At 59.0% G+C, this 16,992-nt stretch overlaps 1 protein-coding gene across 3 annotated transcripts; it reads right to left on the bottom strand.

The window, feature by feature from the left end:
* Nucleotides 1-552: 552 nt before the first annotated feature.
* On the bottom strand, nt 553-16,834 carry EDN2 (endothelin 2). Of its 3 annotated transcripts, none has more exons than XM_072723661.1 (6): nt 14,145-16,834; nt 8,527-8,707; nt 6,484-6,640; nt 4,851-4,973; nt 3,789-3,887; nt 553-2,271 (listed from the first exon to the last, which is right to left on the bottom strand). In XM_072723661.1, the coding sequence occupies exons 2-6, from the start codon at nt 8,540-8,542 to the stop codon at nt 2,178-2,180; spliced, it is 489 nt and encodes a 162-aa protein (XP_072579762.1). In that variant the 5' UTR covers nt 8,543-8,707; nt 14,145-16,834; the 3' UTR covers nt 553-2,177. The 3 variants fall into 3 exon arrangements, with proteins under 3 accessions (XP_072579762.1, XP_025839521.2, XP_072579761.1); XM_025983736.2 differs by having other exon boundaries at nt 7,796-8,707; nt 14,145-15,474; XM_072723660.1 differs by lacking the exons at nt 8,527-8,707; nt 14,145-16,834 and adding an exon at nt 6,974-7,114.
* Nucleotides 16,835-16,992: the final 158 nt, after the last annotated feature.

Here is a 16,992-nt window from a genome sequence, read left to right as displayed (position 1 = left end):
CCCTGTTTACTCTTGCTTCCGGTGGCATAGTTCCAAAGCCCAGCTCTGACCAGGTCCCCTGCGACTCACAGACCCTTTGCGGCCCGTGAGAGAAGGCCCAGCCTCCTGGCTTTGGCCTCGAGGTCTCTCTGGCATCATCTGCTGTGTTTCCCTTCCCATGCTCCAGCTGCACAGGGTCCTCCCTGGGGCGTCCTTTGTCACTCCTGCTGTCACGCCTTCACCCTCCCTCTTCCCTCTGCCTGGAATTCCCTCTCAAATTTCTTCCTAACTCATCTTTGGAGGCTACGGGAGCAGCACCTTTTGTCCAGAGCCTTTTTCTGACCTTTCCTCTTTACCCTGGCTGCCCCGCCGCAGGTCCAGCGATGGGGCCGTTCTGCTCATCACAGGATCCCTCTTGGTGGCCTGACGAGCAGCCTCTGCCTCTTATCAGGCCCAGGGCCGAGCCCAGCCGTCTATTGCGAGTACATACCTGCCCTACAAGCTATTGTTTCCCATTATGTAGATTAAAAGAAACTGAGGCCCAGAAAGAGAAAGACATGAATCCAGGTCATGTGGCAGTGGTGATCCATGCATTCAGTCAATAATATTTATTAAATACATCCATATATACATACATATCTACTGTAGACTCTGGGTTCAAATCCTGATGCCACCACTTACTGTGTGGCCTTGGGCGAGTAAATTGCCTTCCCTGTGCACTTAATTTCCTCATCTGTAAAACAGAGGTAATAAAACTCCCTCTGTCACAGGGTGGCTGATTGAGGTGGAGAAAATAAGTTGACATCGCTGAAGTGCCGGTAGACAGCAGGGTTTCCCCATGTGTGGCATGACATTCTTCAGTGAGGGGGTCAGGGCTGGCTTCGTGGACAAGGCAGGATTAGAGCAGTGTGTAAATAATTATTTTTCAATGCCAGCTCAGGCCGCCAGCCACTCCCAGCACAGGGAGGCCAGGGGCAAAGGGGACAGCTTGTCGCGGGAGGATTTGGCAGAAATGGAGGCTGTGGGTGCAGGCAGCTGCCGACAGGGGTGACTGCGACTTGCCGGCCATCCCTGGAACTCAGGGGGGCTGCTTCTTGGGCCTTGGCAGGATTGGGCAACCCAGTCCCGGAGTCCTGGGCTTCTTCGGCCAAAGCTTACTTCTGGTTCACTTGCAAGGTCCAGGGCAAGGGATGAGCCAGGGCCAGGTCGCAGCTCCACAAAGCACCCGTCACTGGCTACTAGGGCTGCGCACAGTCGTGGGATCCATCTGGCCCCAGCCCTCACTGGACAGATGGACTGTGGGCCTCACGGACAGTTCCTGGGCTGCTGGCGTAGAAGCAGGTCTTGACTCCTTCCAGACATGCTCTTGGGAAAGGCCTGGCCATAGGTGACTGGCCTGATGGGGACACAGGTCCTGGAATCCTGGGTGTCAAAGCTGCAAATGGCTGTCCAGGCACACGATAGGCAAAAGCCTAGAGAGGCTGGGTTAGCAGCTAGAGGTGCCCAGCAGGGGCCCAGGGGTGCGTCCCAGGGCTCCGGCCACCTGTCCTGGACCCTTGCTCTCTCCTTCCTGTGTCCCCCTAACTTCCAAGCAGCCCCGCTCCTGAGAGGTGTCTCCTCCCTCTGCTTCAGCCAAGACACCATACCAGCAGCGCACCATTTCACTGTTTATTACAAACACAAGTTCGCCGGTAAATAACTGAGTCTAAAAAAATACATTAAAATAAATAACTGGGATTCTCAAAGTTCTTAGAGCAAATAAGTTATATACAGACAGAGCAGGCCCTTCTCACCCGGAGTGTCCCCAGGGCAGGAGGGTAGGAGGACTCTGGGGAGGGGACAGACGGGGGCCACCCGGGACCCCAGGGCCGTCCGGGCCCCAGGGCTGGCTTCGGTCTGCATGTCCACCACTGCTCGTCGATCCTGGTTTGTAGCCAACAGACAGGAAACCTCTCCGGACGTGGCCTCCAGGTGAGCACACTCCTCATGCGGTTCCTTCCAGCGGGCGGTGGGGCTGGGGCCGGCCGGGGAGGCCACTCTGCAGCCTGGGGGCTGAAGGTTTTCTTGGGCAGCATGAGGTCGCCCTGCAGGGAGGCCAGAGCTTGTGCCACCCTGGCGGGCAGGGTCCCTGGCCTGGGGCTGCTCCTCTGCTCGCGGCTCCACACAGGCTCCTTGCCAGCGGTCCCTGGCAACCGGCGCTATCTCTTCCTCCGCCTTGGATGTGTGGGCCTCAGCTGCCTCCCTGCCTCCTGGGGTCGCCTAGGAAAGCGGATCTTGGTGGCAGAAATGTTCCTGGAATCCAGAAGGGTCAATTCAGCATCCCGGGAGAGGCAGGCTGCCCGAGAGCTCCCTAGGAGAGGCCGAGCTATAGGACCTGGCCTCCTTGACCATAGCTGCCCTGGGCCCAGGGGGCAGCCGCAGCTGACCCCACAAACACAGTCTGCACTGCATGGATGGGCCTCACCAGGCCCAGAAGCTTCTCTGCTCACAGGGACTTTGGAGAAGCTGAGGCTTGACATCAAATGCTGCCAGAATGACCAGAGTGTCTCCCATGACCTGCCTTCCCACCTCCACACCTTTGCTCCTGCCGTTCCTTCTAGGCTCTTTACCTCCGCTCACCCAAATTCCATTGACTAAAATTCCCATTCTTCACAGTCCAGCTCCAGGTGGCTCAGCCCAGACGAATATGGGGTCCCAGTTGCTCTCTGAACTGGGATGAGACCCTGGCGGGGACTCCAGCATCACCCAAGTGGCCTCGTCCTGGCTCCAAGTGCTCTAGCCTGGAGCTAGGAGGCTGGCTTCTGTTCCCAGCCATGGGACCCGAGGCAAGTGTGGGAATTTCTCTGAGCCCCTTTCTTAGTCTACAAAATAAACGCAGGCCTAGCTGGTGTGACAATGAGGACAAGTCAGCAGAGCAAGCTCTTCGCCCATCATGAGGTGCCACATACTTAAAAGTCTTAATCTTGACTTTTTCTCATCCTCAGATAGTTCCTAAGAATATACTGGGTCTTCCCTAGCCCCACCATCCTGCCCTGTCTCCTGTGTTTCAGTCTCTCCCCAGATAGGGGAGTCCCTGGGGGCTGCAGCTGGTTTGTAGCCAGCAGACAGGAAACCTCTCGGGAGGTCAGCTCCGAGGAGCCTCGGGGAGGGAGGTCTGAATGGTTAACACCTCCAGACTTCCCATGGGATGCCAGGCCGTGCTTGAGATGCTCCACATGCATCAGCTCCTCCAACCTCATGACCCTCCCAGAGATGGATTGCACTGATGGGCCTGGTTCAAATTGGACCCCAAAGCACAGAGAAGTTAAGTGACAAGTCCGAGGTCACAAAGGCTTGTTTGTGGCAGATCTGGGGTTCACACAGGGCAGCCCCGGCTCAGAAGCTGCCCCTTTAGCCACTTGGCTGCACAACCAAGATGTGGGCTCTCTAATCTCAAGCCAGTTTGGTTAGACAAACGTTCATGGGCATGTCCTGTATGCCAAGCCTCGAGCTGAGTCATGCTGAGGCTGCCGGGAAGGGGATCCCGCCTGGGCCAGGGAGGAGGGGACAGGATAGACAGCTGACCCCTCTGGACCTAGCACGTAGGAGATGCTCACAACCGACGGCCTTCCGCAGTCACAATCCCAATCTCTGGAGCCAGCCAGATGCCTGCCACTGACTGCTGTGACCTCGGGCAAGTGCCTTTACCTCTCTGAGCCTCAGTCCCTGTGGCTGCCCAGTAAGGACCCAGTCCGGCCTCGTATGGAGACTGAGGGCAATGTGCAAGGCATACAGCAGGTGCTCAGTCAGTGCAAGCACAGCTTGCTTACCACAGCTGCCGGAGGAGCTCTCCTGCGGACGTCCACGTCTTGCCAGCCTGGAACACGTCTGCGGGGGACCTGCTGCCTGGGACGACCACAGCTTCGGCCCTGAATGAACGGTATTAGGACCCAAGTGAGGGGCTGCCCAGGGCGCTGAGAACACCTGGCTGTGGGCCCAGTGCCCCCTCCCACCCCAAGCAGATCCATTTCCACCCCTGTGCACCTGGCATCCTTCCTTTCCCAGGCGGGGTGGGAGCTGAGGAAAACTGAGCTGCCGGGAATGCGTTCTTAGCCTCAGTAAGACGCAGCTGGGTGCCCGGCCTTCCCAGAATCCAGCCACCTGCAGCTGAGCACGGCCCTTTGCAGGGGAAACTGAGGCAGGGGTAAAGCCACCGCCTGAGTCTCAGAGGAGGAGTTTCGCATAAACCATCACCACGGGAATGGCAGGTTTGGGACTAGGAGGCCAGTTTCTGCTTTCTCTGAATGCTCCGAGTGGCCAAGTGAAGGAACAATGTCTCCCACCCACTCCTTTTACAGATGGGAAACTGAGACCCAGAGAGTTAAGATATTTGGCCGAACTCCCCCCACACACACATCCTCCCACCCCCAACAGCTCTGTGACAACCTTGGGATAGTGCCACAGCCTCCTAGCCCCAGATGTTACTTCTCCACCAGAAAGCTCCGAAGCCCTGCGTGTCATGGTCAGAAGCCACAGCCCAGTGCGCTTGGTCAGACCCAGGCTGAAGGCCCAGCTCTCCCTCTGACCTGCTGGGTGGCCCCACAGGACAAGTCCTATCGCCTCTCTGGGCTTGAGCTACTTCAGCTGTCACCTGGGGAGACTCCCTCCTGCCCAGGAGTGAGGGTGGCATGTTCTCAGAAGCCCCCAGAGCTGGAAAGTGGGAGGCACTCGGGGTGACTGGTTCCCCACAGAAAGGGTCACTGCCCGTGGGCCCCAGGCAGCCTATGGGCCCCCAGGAGCCTTGCCCGCCCCCACCGTTAGCCACTCTGCTCCTCCGCTGGTCTTCCAGACACCCTGCTTCTCCGGCCCCTGCAGGCTGGGTGACCACTTACCAGGGCCGTCGATGGCAGAAGGTGGCACAGGCGGGGTCCCCGCCACTGGAGCATTCGCAGCGCTTTGGCAGGGAGCGGCGCCGGCGTCTTGGCGGGTTTCCCAGGCCGTAAGGAGCTGTCTGTCTGTGGGCAGGCAGCCAGCAAGGTAGTGGTGTAGAGTGGAGAGAGAGGAGGGGAGAGGGAGAGGGAGAGAGGATTAGATAAACTACGACCACTGGCAAGCAGACACTGTCCATGGCACACGCTGGAATGGCCACCCATGCCGCCAGTGTGGAAGCAAAGGGTTACCAGCCCCTGACCTCCAGAAGCCCCAGCACAGGCTCCTCCCTGGGTGCCAGGTGGTCTTGCACAAGGGCCCTCCCCCTTCTGGGCCTCTGCTTGCTCCCACACCCCCGGCCCCCGCTCCGTCAGACTCCCAGGGTGGAGAAGGAGGAGGCGGACCTGTGCTCCCTCCCTAAGTCAGGAAGTGGGGAGTCCTCCCAGCTCCTCCCCTCCCTCCCAGACAGGAACTTGAGCTGATGGATAGAGCCAGGCTGGTCCCCCTGGAGGAGGGGAGGAAATGCCATCTCACAGAAGTAAACATACAGGCTCCTGGCTAAGCTGCCCTCACCTGGTCACCCCTTGCCTGGAGGGGTGATAAATGTGTCTTGGAGCTTTGACTTAAAAAATGGTGTGTGCAAGTGCCTGTGTGTGTGTGTGTGTGTGTGTGTGTGTGCGCGTGTGTGTGAGATCAGGTGGGATTGACTTCGGACTCAAAATCTGGCCAAGGCAGGCTGGGGGCCGGGCAGGGGCCCTGTGGCCGGTTAGACCAGCACCTTCAGGTGCCAGAGCTAATTTTAGACAATGTGGTTGAAGTTGTAATGACTCCAGGTAGACCCAGCACGCAGGGACTGGCAGGGTTCCCGCCCTGAGCGAGTGTTTGGATGCGGATTAGCTCCACACACGCTTACGTGCAGGGCTTCTCTTGCCTTTTGCAATTTGGGGAAGGGAGGAAAAAAAAAAAACACAAACACACAGAGAAACTTCAACTTGAAGTATGCAGTGGCCCGGAGGCAGTGCGGGTGCAGACAGAACCGACGGCACTGGGCTCCCACCCTCGCCCTGCCAGGTGACACGGGGCAGGCTTCTCATCTTGTCACTGGGGATGACAGCGGTGCCTGCCTCGTGGGGAGGATGGGGGATGCGTGAGCCGATAACCTGCAAGCAGGGCTTGGCGTAGAGCCTGGCACAGTCGACATGGGTGCTGTCATTAATCGTATTATTCTTGGAAGATCATGCAGAGGCGGCATGGAGAGTGGGTGTGAGCTCTGGCATCCGGGGGCCTGGGATGAAGCCTCCACCTACCACTCGCTTACTCCTTCCTGTGCAATCCTGGGGGAGGCCCCCAGCCTCTCCCGGCCTCAGTACCCTGATCTGGAAAATGGGGCCGACACCAGGCTGTCGTGAGAGTTCTCAGGAGCCGGCCCGGGGTTACGGAGGCAGCCCCCACGTGGGAGTAGGGACAACACCCAGCCGCTCTTCATATCAGCTCAGCGATCCCGTCTGGAGGCCCAGGGAGAGCTGTGCTAGCTACAGGTTCCCCACCCCCTGCCCCGCCTCTAGCAGCCCAACCTGGGTCCCCGTGGGAGCTCACCCGGGAGTGTTCACCCAGATGATGTCCAGGTGGCAGAAGTAGACGCACTCCTTGTCGAGCCAGGAGCTGCAGGAGCAACGCCGAGGCCGCAGGTGGGAGCCTCGGGCCCGGGCTGAGGGTGCTGGATGCTCCGGGGCAGCGGCCACCTGGCCCTTGCCTGCGTGCACAACAGGGGGACAGAGGTGGAGAGGTGGGTCGGGGTGCCTGGCACCGCAGGCGGAGGGGGACCCGCGGGGCTCCTCCTCTTGCATAATCGAGGAAGTTGGCATCGTCCTGGCCCCCGAGCTGCGGGCCAGCCTGGGGAAGCCCCAGCAGCCGCGGCGGGAAGGGCCTCCGTACCTGCAGAGCTCCTCGTAGCCGCCGCCGCTGCGGGCGCCCCCCCAGCAGCCCCCCGGCGGACCTGCGAGGACCGAGCCCTGGGGAGGGAGACCCCCCCAAGCAGACCTGGGGGTGGGGAGCCGCTGTAGCAGGTGAGGCTAGGGCAGCTCACCTTCGTGCAGAGCCAGGAGCAGGGCCAGCGCCACGGAGCACCAGGCAGAGGGCAGGGCGACCATAGCGGCGGGGCCAGGGCTGGGCCGAGGACGGAGCGGGCCTGTTTGAGGGCGTCCTGCTGCCAAGCCGAGCCCACAGCTCACTGCCTCAGTGCCCTGGCCGCTTCTTATAACCCCAGCCACGGCTCCACCCCTGCCCGCCGGCCCTGCCCGCCAGGACGCCGCCTCCTCCCGGGGTGCCGCCCGCCCCAGCCTCCCGGTGGGGGGGACAGGGGAGGGTGGAGGCGGGAGGGGAGGCCCCGCTCCGCCCTCTGTGCCTGGAGCACCTCCTGGAGTACCAGAGCTCCCCTGCGTCCCGGGGGCCCCTCCCAGCTCTGCTGGCCTTCTTCCAGTCATCCCCAGGGCGCCGCGTCCCCCTTCCCCACTCTGCGTGCACGGCTGCTCCACGGGGCGTGCCCGGGGCTAAGAGTGGGAAGGGGGGATCCATGAGCAAAACCCTCCCTCTCCTTGGGGGGACACCCGGTCATCCCGCCTGCCCACTGCCACCCAGACTGAGGACCCGCCTTCTCTGCTGTGTAGGAGGGGAATGGGGGTGCTCAAGGCTGTGTGGCTTGGGCAAATCAGAGCCGTCTCTGGGCCTGCCTCCCTCCGTGAAGGACACAGCTCACCCCTGACATCGGACGGGCCTGGAGTTGCCCCCCTCCCCAGGGCATTGGGACAGGAGCTCTGGTCCCTTCCAGAACCTATGGCCTTCGTGGGAACCACACAAAGCACCCCTCGAAAGGTCTCCTGCCTTGGACGTGACAGGGTGCTTGGCTCACCTGTGGCCACTGTCTTCAGGAAAGGCGAGGCAGTGTTGGGGGGGGGGTGCACCCCGGGGGGCCGGCATTCTGCTCCTGCCTCCTGCCAGCTCAGAAGCCAGGCTTTTCTGGGCACAGCGTGGGGTTGCACCGGTGCTGAGCTAAGCAGCCTGCACAACCGGCAGTCGCCCTCTGTTCCTGCCCAGGCCTGGCTCAGAGTCCACCTCCTGCGACGTCTTCGGGGACCCTGTCTCCGGGTACACCTGGAAAGCCCTCTCGTTTCTCGGAACTCCCAGAGCCTGGCTCTCCAGCCGGCCTGACTCATGACGCCAGGCTTATCTCCCCTGCAATCTCGAGGCCCAGAACTCCAGAGAGTGCCAGGCCTGGAGCCTGCCCCGCACACAGTAGGCGCCCTCTGAGTGCACGCTTGCAGAGGGAGGAGGGACTGCATGAACACACGCCTGGCTCTGAACTGTGGAGATCAGGTCCCCCAGGAACCCAGGCTGTTCAACTGTCAGCTCCTGTGTTCAGCAGCGATTTTGTCATTGGACGTTTCCCAAGGGGGAAACATGACCACGGAGACGGGCAAGCTTGCTTCTTCCTAGGGCGTGACTAGAGCGTGCATGTGTGTGTGTGTGCATGTGAGCGTATGCGTGTGTGCCATCCCGGGACAGAAGGGCAGCCTTCTCTTCCTTCCCCGGGGCTGGGTCGGGCTGCAGTGGAAGCAGGAACAAACACGTCTGAGCACCTACTGTGTGCTCGGAGCATTTTCAGCCGCTCTCTGTCGTGGCCCTGGGATGCGAGGCAGCTGTCACGGTCCGGGGATTGGCACCACTACTGCCCGGGACGCTCAGAGAGGAGCCTGGCCTGGCCAAGGTCACACAGCTGTTAGATGCCACCGAGCTGGCACTGGGACTCGGATCTCCGTCCCTCCTGAAAAAAAAAAAAAAAAAAAAACCCAAAAACCAAAAAACCCAGACTCCCCACGCAGTGCTCACTGTCCTCCCCCGAGAGGCACCTCTCTAAGAATTTAGAAGAGTATTTCTGGAATGAGGTGAGCAATACTCCTAGTCATTTCTATTAGCCTCGAAGAGAATATAAATACGGAATGAAGCAGGGTCAGGGTGGGGGAAGGGGCGGAGAGAGAATTCAAACTACTGAACCATGAAGAGAAGAGAGAAGAACAAGCAGGTCAGCCTGGAGCAGGAGGGGGTCCGGGTGGGGAGGAACCCAAACAGGGAGGCAGATAAAGACAGGTAGGAGAGAGGGAGGACAAGGAAGCAGAGCCCAGCGCCAGAGAAAGAACTCGGATTTGAGAAAGTAAAAGAGAAAGACCATTTGGAAGGAGAGCGAAGGTTCTACTGCGTCTAATCTTTACACAAATGCAAAGTGCTGCTGAGGACAATAGGGAACCAGAGGCTCCGAGTCTGGGAAACATAATAGAAGAATTAAAACAGACCAGGAGACAGGATCCCTCTCTGGTGTGAAAAGAGGATGACGACAGGGCAGGGGCCGCTGCCCGGGCCCCGCAGGGTCAGTGTGGGGAGCCGTGCCCAGCTCCGGTGCCCCTCCTTCCCCGCGCGCCACAAACAGGGCTCCTGTGAAATGGAGAGGCCTGGGCCCGGAACCTGAGCGAGCCCAGATCCTAGGGGGTGAAAGCCTTCCCGGAACACAGCTACCCCACTGGCAACAGTTGGTTTCCAGGTAGAGAAAATTAAGCTGATTTAAAAAAAAGCCAGCCCCGGCCCCACAGCTCCCCAGCCGGGCCCTGACCGGCTGCCCCTCCTGGCTGGCCTGGCGATATGGCCCCGACCCTACTGCTCTGGCTCCCATCGACGGCCCCCACCAGCTGCCCCAACCCGACCTGGCCCTGTTACCAGCCTGGGTTGCTAAAGGCAGCAGGGATTCATCGAAATAGCGCCCCATTGTCGGGATGTGGAGGGAGTTGTTTGGCACACATGATGTGCTCCACTCACGGTTGGCCCCGGCCCAACCCAAGGAGAGGTTTGTGGGGAGGGCAGGTTGGCAGAAGAGTGAAGTTGAGGCATATTCTGGGTGGGACATGGCGCCAGAAACTGCCCTCCAGAAATTCTCTCCAGCTTCTGCTCCCATTTGCTGGATGGGATAACCAAGGTCCAAGAGGAGGAGCAACTTGCTCAAGATGGTGATGGGGCCAGACATGTCCTCTTGGCTATTGATCCAGCCCCACTCTTTCCAGTATACCCAGGAAGCGGCCAGGGGTCCAAGGTGAGCCCCTGGGTCTGTGTGGGAAGGGCCACCAGGAAGGACCTGGTGGCAGGAAGGCCAGGGCACTGGTATGGGGCTGGGCCATCTTCCCAGCTCCCTCTCCACCCTCTGCACCAAGAGTAAATATCTTAGGCCGTCCAGCAGCCGAAGCCACAGTGTGGGACTGAGAGCGCACAGCAGGGATGATTAAATGTCCAACCCGGCAGCCAGGGGCGGGAGCAGGGGCCTGGTATGGTTGCAGGACCAACCAGCTCCGGCCCAGCTCGGCTGTGCACACTGTGTGGCCTTGGACAAATCCTGCCCCTTCCCCGGCTTCCCCGAAAAGCTTTCCCACTGACGGAGCGGGGTGCTCTCAGCTCTGACGGCCTATGGCTTTCCGAACCAACCTGACCAGAGTTTAGAGCTCCCCGGGCAGCCCTGCAACCTCTTGCTCCCAGCCTGGGACCGTCTGCACCCTCACTTCTGGAAAACCAGTTGCTTCCCTGTTGCCGCCACCCTGGCCCCGCTAGGTTTCAGAAAATTCTGTTTGCAGCCCCAGTGGAAGGGACACAGCGTCTTGGGTGCAAGCACATACCGTGCAGGCGGCTTAGCGGAGCGAGCAGCTGGGAAGATGGGGCTGGCCAGGGGGTGATGTCTGGAGTCTGCAGGGCATGAGGGGTTGGGGAGGGTTTGGCCCCAGAGCCAGCCTGGGCTGGGGATTTAGGGACTGAGGAGGTTCAGACATTCCCATCATCATCTGTCCCCAAGGCTGCAGGTCGGGGCTGCCCCCATCCAGGCCTGGGGCCACTCAGCCTCATGGCCTCTTTCTGGTGGGTGGTCTGGGCCTCCTGCCATCAGCTACAGCTCACCCTGAGCCAGCAGGGCCTGCCACCACCCACACCATCGTCCCCACGCTGGGTCTCCGCAAGGGCAGGCTCAGTGCTGCAGGACCAGCTCCCCTGGTGTCCACAGCTTCCCTGGGAGGACAGCCCATTGCCAGTTCTCCTCCTCCCTCTGCCTCAGCCCATTTGGAGAGATTTATATCTCCCATATAAACTGTACTTTTAAAGGAATAATTCATGTGCCCTGCTTGTTATTAATCAGGCCAGGGTCAGCGAGGCCCACGGAACTGCTGGAATTTCAGCCGAAAGTAGATTTTGTTCAGTCAAGGCACCCTTGTCGAGAGGCTGTGTAAGTCCTGCTGGACTTGCCAAAATAAGGAAACCAACTCAGGACTCAGCAGCATCCAGGATGGAAATCTCTGGATGCAAAGCTTTTGAGTTACCTCCCAAGTGCTAAGGGCCCAGCAACCCCCCGACCCCCCCAAGCCTTTCAGGTGTGGGGTAAACACACACGTACTGAATATATAATGTATTCTTAGCATCGTGCTAACTGATTCACAGGCCTCAGCTCCGTTAACGGACATGATATACCTAAGAGGTGGGACTGTAATTAGTCCCAATTTGAGGAAATTGTATAAAGGCCTCACGACTGGCCCAATGTCAGACGGCTGGCAAGTGGCAGAGCCAAGATCACAGAGTGGGGCTGTGTGACTTCCAAGCCCTAACCCTGAACTCTGTGTGCCCTCGGTGCACTTTCCTGGCTCTGTAGCCCACAGGGGACTCTCCCGCAGCAACTCTCCTCCAGGGGTTGTCCTCCCTGATGAGGCAGGGAACCCTATGCAGGCTGGGAGAGTGGGGTCCCTGAGAGCCGAAGGAGAATTCCACCTGTGTCCACGGTGGGGGGTGCCTCATCCCATAGTAAAAACACAGCACCCAGCCCATGTGTACAAGGTCAGTGTCCGAGGCCTCGTCACAGCTATTAGGTAGACACGGACAGTCCATTCTTATTTCACAGGATACCCACAATAGACCCAGGAGGCAAGCTCGGCTCGTAATTCTCACTTTACAGATGAGGTCTTTCCAGATAAGATTCTCATTTGATAGATAAGTGAATAACTTACTCAGGGTCACACACTGAATAAAAGGCAAGGTTGGAGCTTTGGCTAAACAACCTATAACATGTATATCCAATGCTCCATCCACTCATCCATCCATCCACTCATCCATCCATCATCTAACCTTTCACCTTCCTTCTATCCATACATCTACACAACTAGTCTCCCATTCATCCACCTCTTGTGTAAGAGATGTGGTTAGAGAGATTAGAAGGGTCAAACCTTGAGAAGCTTGGAATAGCACATACCTGTCCTGAAACTATCTGGTTATTTCCTGGGGAGGGGTGTGTCTCCTCACTGAGCCCATGAGCTCACCGAGACGTGGTCTTCTCTGAAATCACCAACCCCAGGGCTTACCACAGGCCGGGGCACTGTTGGTTTATGATGCCCGACACTACAGTGAAATGCAACAAGATGGCCTTGCCCCACCAGACAAAGCCTGGCTTTGCACACACATCTTCCTGATGAGGGAGATCTAGGCCCCTTTCCCTGCCCGGTACCATCTTCAAAATCTTCTAATAATGAAGACTTGAGATAATATGTAAGAAAAAAAAATCAGACAAGCATCCAAAGACGGAAGGGCCCTTGGCCTATACCTAGATGAGGAAGCCAAGGTCCGGGTAGAGGAGCAGCCCGCCAGAGGTCACCCTGCCAGGCCTGGATGAGGAAACCCAGAATGCCTGGACTCTTTCCTGAGACCTATGCTCTTGTACTTGGAGGGGCTGGAGCCCCCACCTTCTCCCCCATCCCACTGCTACCACCAGCCAGGACATGCAGCTGGCGGTTTTTCAGAGTCACACCCACTCTGTTGCCTAGAACCCAGGTTTTCCAAGGCACACCCAGTGCCCCACCAGGAGGACGCCTTTCCCCTCGGGGAAGGGGTGAGCCACCAGGAGGTCGGGCCACCAGAAATACAGTACGTGGTTCTCGAATTAAGCGTCAGCTAAAAATAAGTGCCTGGTGCCTATATCATCAGGGTAGCTTGGTGCCCAGCAGGCAGGCAAAGCTTGGGTTCCCCCTGTGATTCCAGGCTGAAATTCCTGAGCAGAGGTGTGCCCGGGATACTTCCTTGCCTGAAGGCCTTGGCCTCCCTGCCCAGCTCCTGGGAATCCTGAGCCATGAATGACCCAGGAGAGGCACAGCTGGGCTCTGGCAGGAAAGAGGGCGGTCAGGAGCTGAAGCCTCTGCCTGGGGCTGGCTCCGGGTGTGGGGGTGAGTCAGGGGCCAGCCCACCCCTGGAACCTCTGTGGCTTGGCAGATCGAGCTGTCAACTTCAAAGCCCTGTGACTCAGGTTTGAACCCCCTTCCTCTCTGCCCCCCACTCCACCCCCAGACCCCTATGGACAAGTGCTCAGCGCCGTGCCAGGATATGGGTAGTGTAGGGCAGGGGCTCCGTGGTTTGCAGCTGGTTCTCTTGCTCACTGGCCATGTGACTCAGGGCACACCACAGTTTCACCTTCTGGAGTGTCAGAGGCCGCATCCGTCAAAGGCATCCAAGAAGGAAAATCCTACCTCACAGCTACTGGGAGGCTTTGTGGCAGAGCCAATGGCAGGTCTGGCCCGTTGCTGGGCACAGGAGGGCTCTGAGCCAGCCTCCATCCTCCCTTTTGTCCCCCTGGCCTGTTAGGTGCATGTGGGCTTCTCAGTGTAGACCTGCTCCTAAGGAGGAGCGGGGTGTGTGTGTGTGTGTGTGTGTGTGTGCGCGCGCGCGCGCACGCGTGCTGGGTACTAGACATTGCACGATCTGCATGCCATGGGCGAGCTCCCCCATGAGTTGCCCCTCTGTTACTCCGGGTCACATAGTGCCTCCAAGAGCACTTGGCCACCTGGCTCGCTCCACTCACTCACCTCTGCTTTGGCACACCATACAATGCCACGCCAGACAAGGAGTGTTTGCACACCTGGGCCATTGCTGCCTTATGAAAACCAGGCTGCTGCTGGAAGCCTGCAGCCGGGACCCAGCCTGGTGTCAGGGTGCAGCCACTTGCCAAGCCCACATGCCCACCCTGGCATCTGGCCTGCTTGGGGTCTGACCCTGAACTATCTCCATCCGTCGACGCTGACCTGGGTGCTCAAAGCTTTAGCCCACCAGACCACAGGGCTTGTCATTCCCTGGATACACCACAGACTTTCATGCCTCCTGGCCCTCTGTGCAGGCTGGGGCCTCTGGCCTCTTTCCATTCTTACCTGACTTATGCTGGCCATCCTTAAAGCTCACCGCGAATGTCACCTCCTCCAGGAAGCCTTCCCAATTCCATCTGACATAGGAGAGCTAACCATCGCTGAATGCCCGTGTGGTTCTCATTTACAGCTTTGCTAGGCTCCGAAGTCTCTGGCGAGGCCTTACCCCTTGTCTCCGAGGCCCGCTAAGGGCTCTGCCTCTGGGGTCAGGCCGAGCCAGGTTTGCATCAGAGGCCCACCTCTCATTACCTGTGCCCCCTTCCCTCTTTCTCGGAGCCCGTCTCCTCCTCTATAAATGGGCATCATCACAGCATGGTGGCTGTGGGAAGGGTTAGGTGAAAAAGGGCCCCACCGGTGGTCGCTGTGGATCACACCTAATCCCAGAGCAGAGTCATGCTCTTGCTCTCACGCAGTCTTTACAACATAACCCTCTGAGCGGTGCCAGTGCTTCGATCTTCAGATGAGACCTCACACTCCGGGAGCGTGGGTAGCTTGCCCTGTTACGGTCAGGGGTTCAAGCCCAGGTCTGCGGACCCCGGGGCCGGTGACCTTTCTCTTCCCTCTGCTCTTCTCTGCCCATGCGACCTCCCCGGCCTCTGTCCCCTTCTCCAGACCAGATACTCAGTAAGGACTTGTTGAATCGGAAGTGGAGGAGTCAGGGATATCTCTCCTGGGCCCACTCTTCCTCCACTGGCCTCAGCCCAGGCTCTCTGGGTCCCCATGTGGGAGCCCCAGCTTGGGGAGCTTCCTTTTGAGCATCATGGGACAAGACAAAGACAAAGGCCTCTTGGGTTGATGCGGCCTAGCCCAGCGTTTCCTGTAGGATGTTCCAAGGAAAGATGCAGGTAGCCGGTGGGACTCTATTGCCAAAGGAGTTTGGGAAACTGGGTTTCCAGCAGGGCTCCCGAGAGCTTCCAGTGGGCAGATGAGCTCCGTGACTCCCCCAGGGGCTGTCTCTGACCCTGGCAGGTGAGGGTGTCCTGGGTCCAGGGAGGTGTCTGGGGAGGGAGGCGCGGAGGAGTGGCAGGCTCGGGTGGCTGGGTGGCTGGGTGGCTGCAGGCAATCCCCTTCTTCTGACTGAATGAGGTGCTCCCTGTGTACCCGGGGGCTGTAGAGCGTGTAGACTTCTTCAGAGAGCCTTCTGGAACCCCCCTTGGGAAGTATGGTGCCCAGCCTGCAAAGGGTACTCTGGACCTTCAGCATCCGGGGAGCCCGTCCCTGGAGTAACATCGGGGACCGTGTACTCTCCATCTCCCCATCATTCACCCTGAAACCAGCCTGGGCTTATTAAGTGGCTGGCACTTTAAGAATTAAAATCATCGCCACCGTTTGCCCCTGTAGGCATTTACCCACATCTTGTTCCAGGGGTCAGACCACGCACAGACCTTTTGCACGTGTTGGCACAGTTATCACCACAGCAGGGGATATTCTCTTCATTACTCCCATTTTACAGATGAAGAGTCTGAGGCTCAGAGCTGTGAGGAAGTGGTTCGCACGAGGTCACACAGCCATTTAAATTGAGACGTGCCTGCCTCAGGCCCGCACCCTGAAGGGCTACGCTGGTATATGCGATGCCATACAGAATCCTCATGGGATTGCAGCTGATTATCAGTACCCTCCTTCTCCAGATAGGGAACCTGAGGTATCTGGTCCAAGGTCACCCATTCTAGCACAGAAGGAGCCAAAATCTGAACCCAGGTCAGCCTGTCCCCTTGGTCTGAGCTCCGATGCTCAATTCCAGATTTTCCTATGAGTCCCCAAAAGCTGGTCCTGGGGGTGAGCCTTGGGGTCTGAGCCTGAGGGCAGTGGAAAGAGTCCCCCATTGGTCAGCCTGGCTGTTGAGGCGTCAGCAGTGGGAACTCTGGGAGCTTGGAGGGGGAGGAGGCTGTTTATGCAATGAGCCGCGTGCTGGGTGGTGAGGTGAGCGGTGACTCAGGGTGGGAGGCCCCAAGTGGGCGGGCAGGGAGCAGGGGCAGCCCAGGCCAGGCCAGGCCATTGCTGGGGTCCCCTGGAGGAAGAGGTCTGGGTATGGCAGGGCTGAGTCATGGCAGCGAGATGGGACAGGGAGCTGGGATGGCCAATGACCTCACGCTTTCATGTGAGCCTGGCAAGGAGCCTCGGGCCCAGGCAGGCTTGGTGGGCCCACCCTGGCAGGCTGGGCACACACCCTCTCTGGCCACCCATTGCCAGGGGGTGTCTGTGAGGCCAGAGGGCCTCTGCAGGCTCCCTGAGGCCTGGTGCTGGCAGAGCCCTGAAACCCCAACAGATTGGGGAGGTAGCTGGTGGAGGGCACACAGCAGGCAGGGGGTTGGGGGACAGCTTCTCCCTCTACCTCTTCTGCTGCGTGACCTGGGCCAAGCCATCCCGGCTCTCTGAGCTTTGACCACCTCCTCTGTCCCACGGATTCAGGTGAGGACCTCAGAAGCTGATTCTGGTCCAAGCCCTGACACGCAGCTGGTGTCCTAGGGGTGGAGAGAGGGAGGCTGCTGCCACCAGCCATGAACCCATAGAAAATGGGGGGCTAGAGCAAATGGGCTCTGACTGTGCTGGCTGACGCCCACACCAGTGTCCCGGCGGTTGGCTGTGTGGCTTGGGGTGAAGGCCTTCTGAGCTCTGTGTCTCAGTTTCCCTAAGTGTCACATAAAAATAATAACCGCAGGCTCTCAGAAGGATGATGTCACAGGGTTGCTGGAATCTCCTAATAGCCCCTCAGGGCGGATACTAAGGAGCAAGAGAGGCAAGAGAGCAGGACCTTCTCCCCAGGGGCCCAGAAGCGGTGAGGGAGTCCCTCTGCTCCCAACCATGCCCCCATGGAAGGCATGCCGGGGAGGTCTGTGAAGTCACTGCCTGTCCC

This window comes from Vulpes vulpes, chromosome 10 (genome assembly GCF_048418805.1).
Source record: "Vulpes vulpes isolate BD-2025 chromosome 10, VulVul3, whole genome shotgun sequence".
NCBI lineage: Eukaryota > Metazoa > Chordata > Mammalia > Carnivora > Canidae > Vulpes > Vulpes vulpes.
Note: the sequence above shows the minus strand (reverse complement) of the source record. Positions and strands in the feature narration are given on the sequence as shown.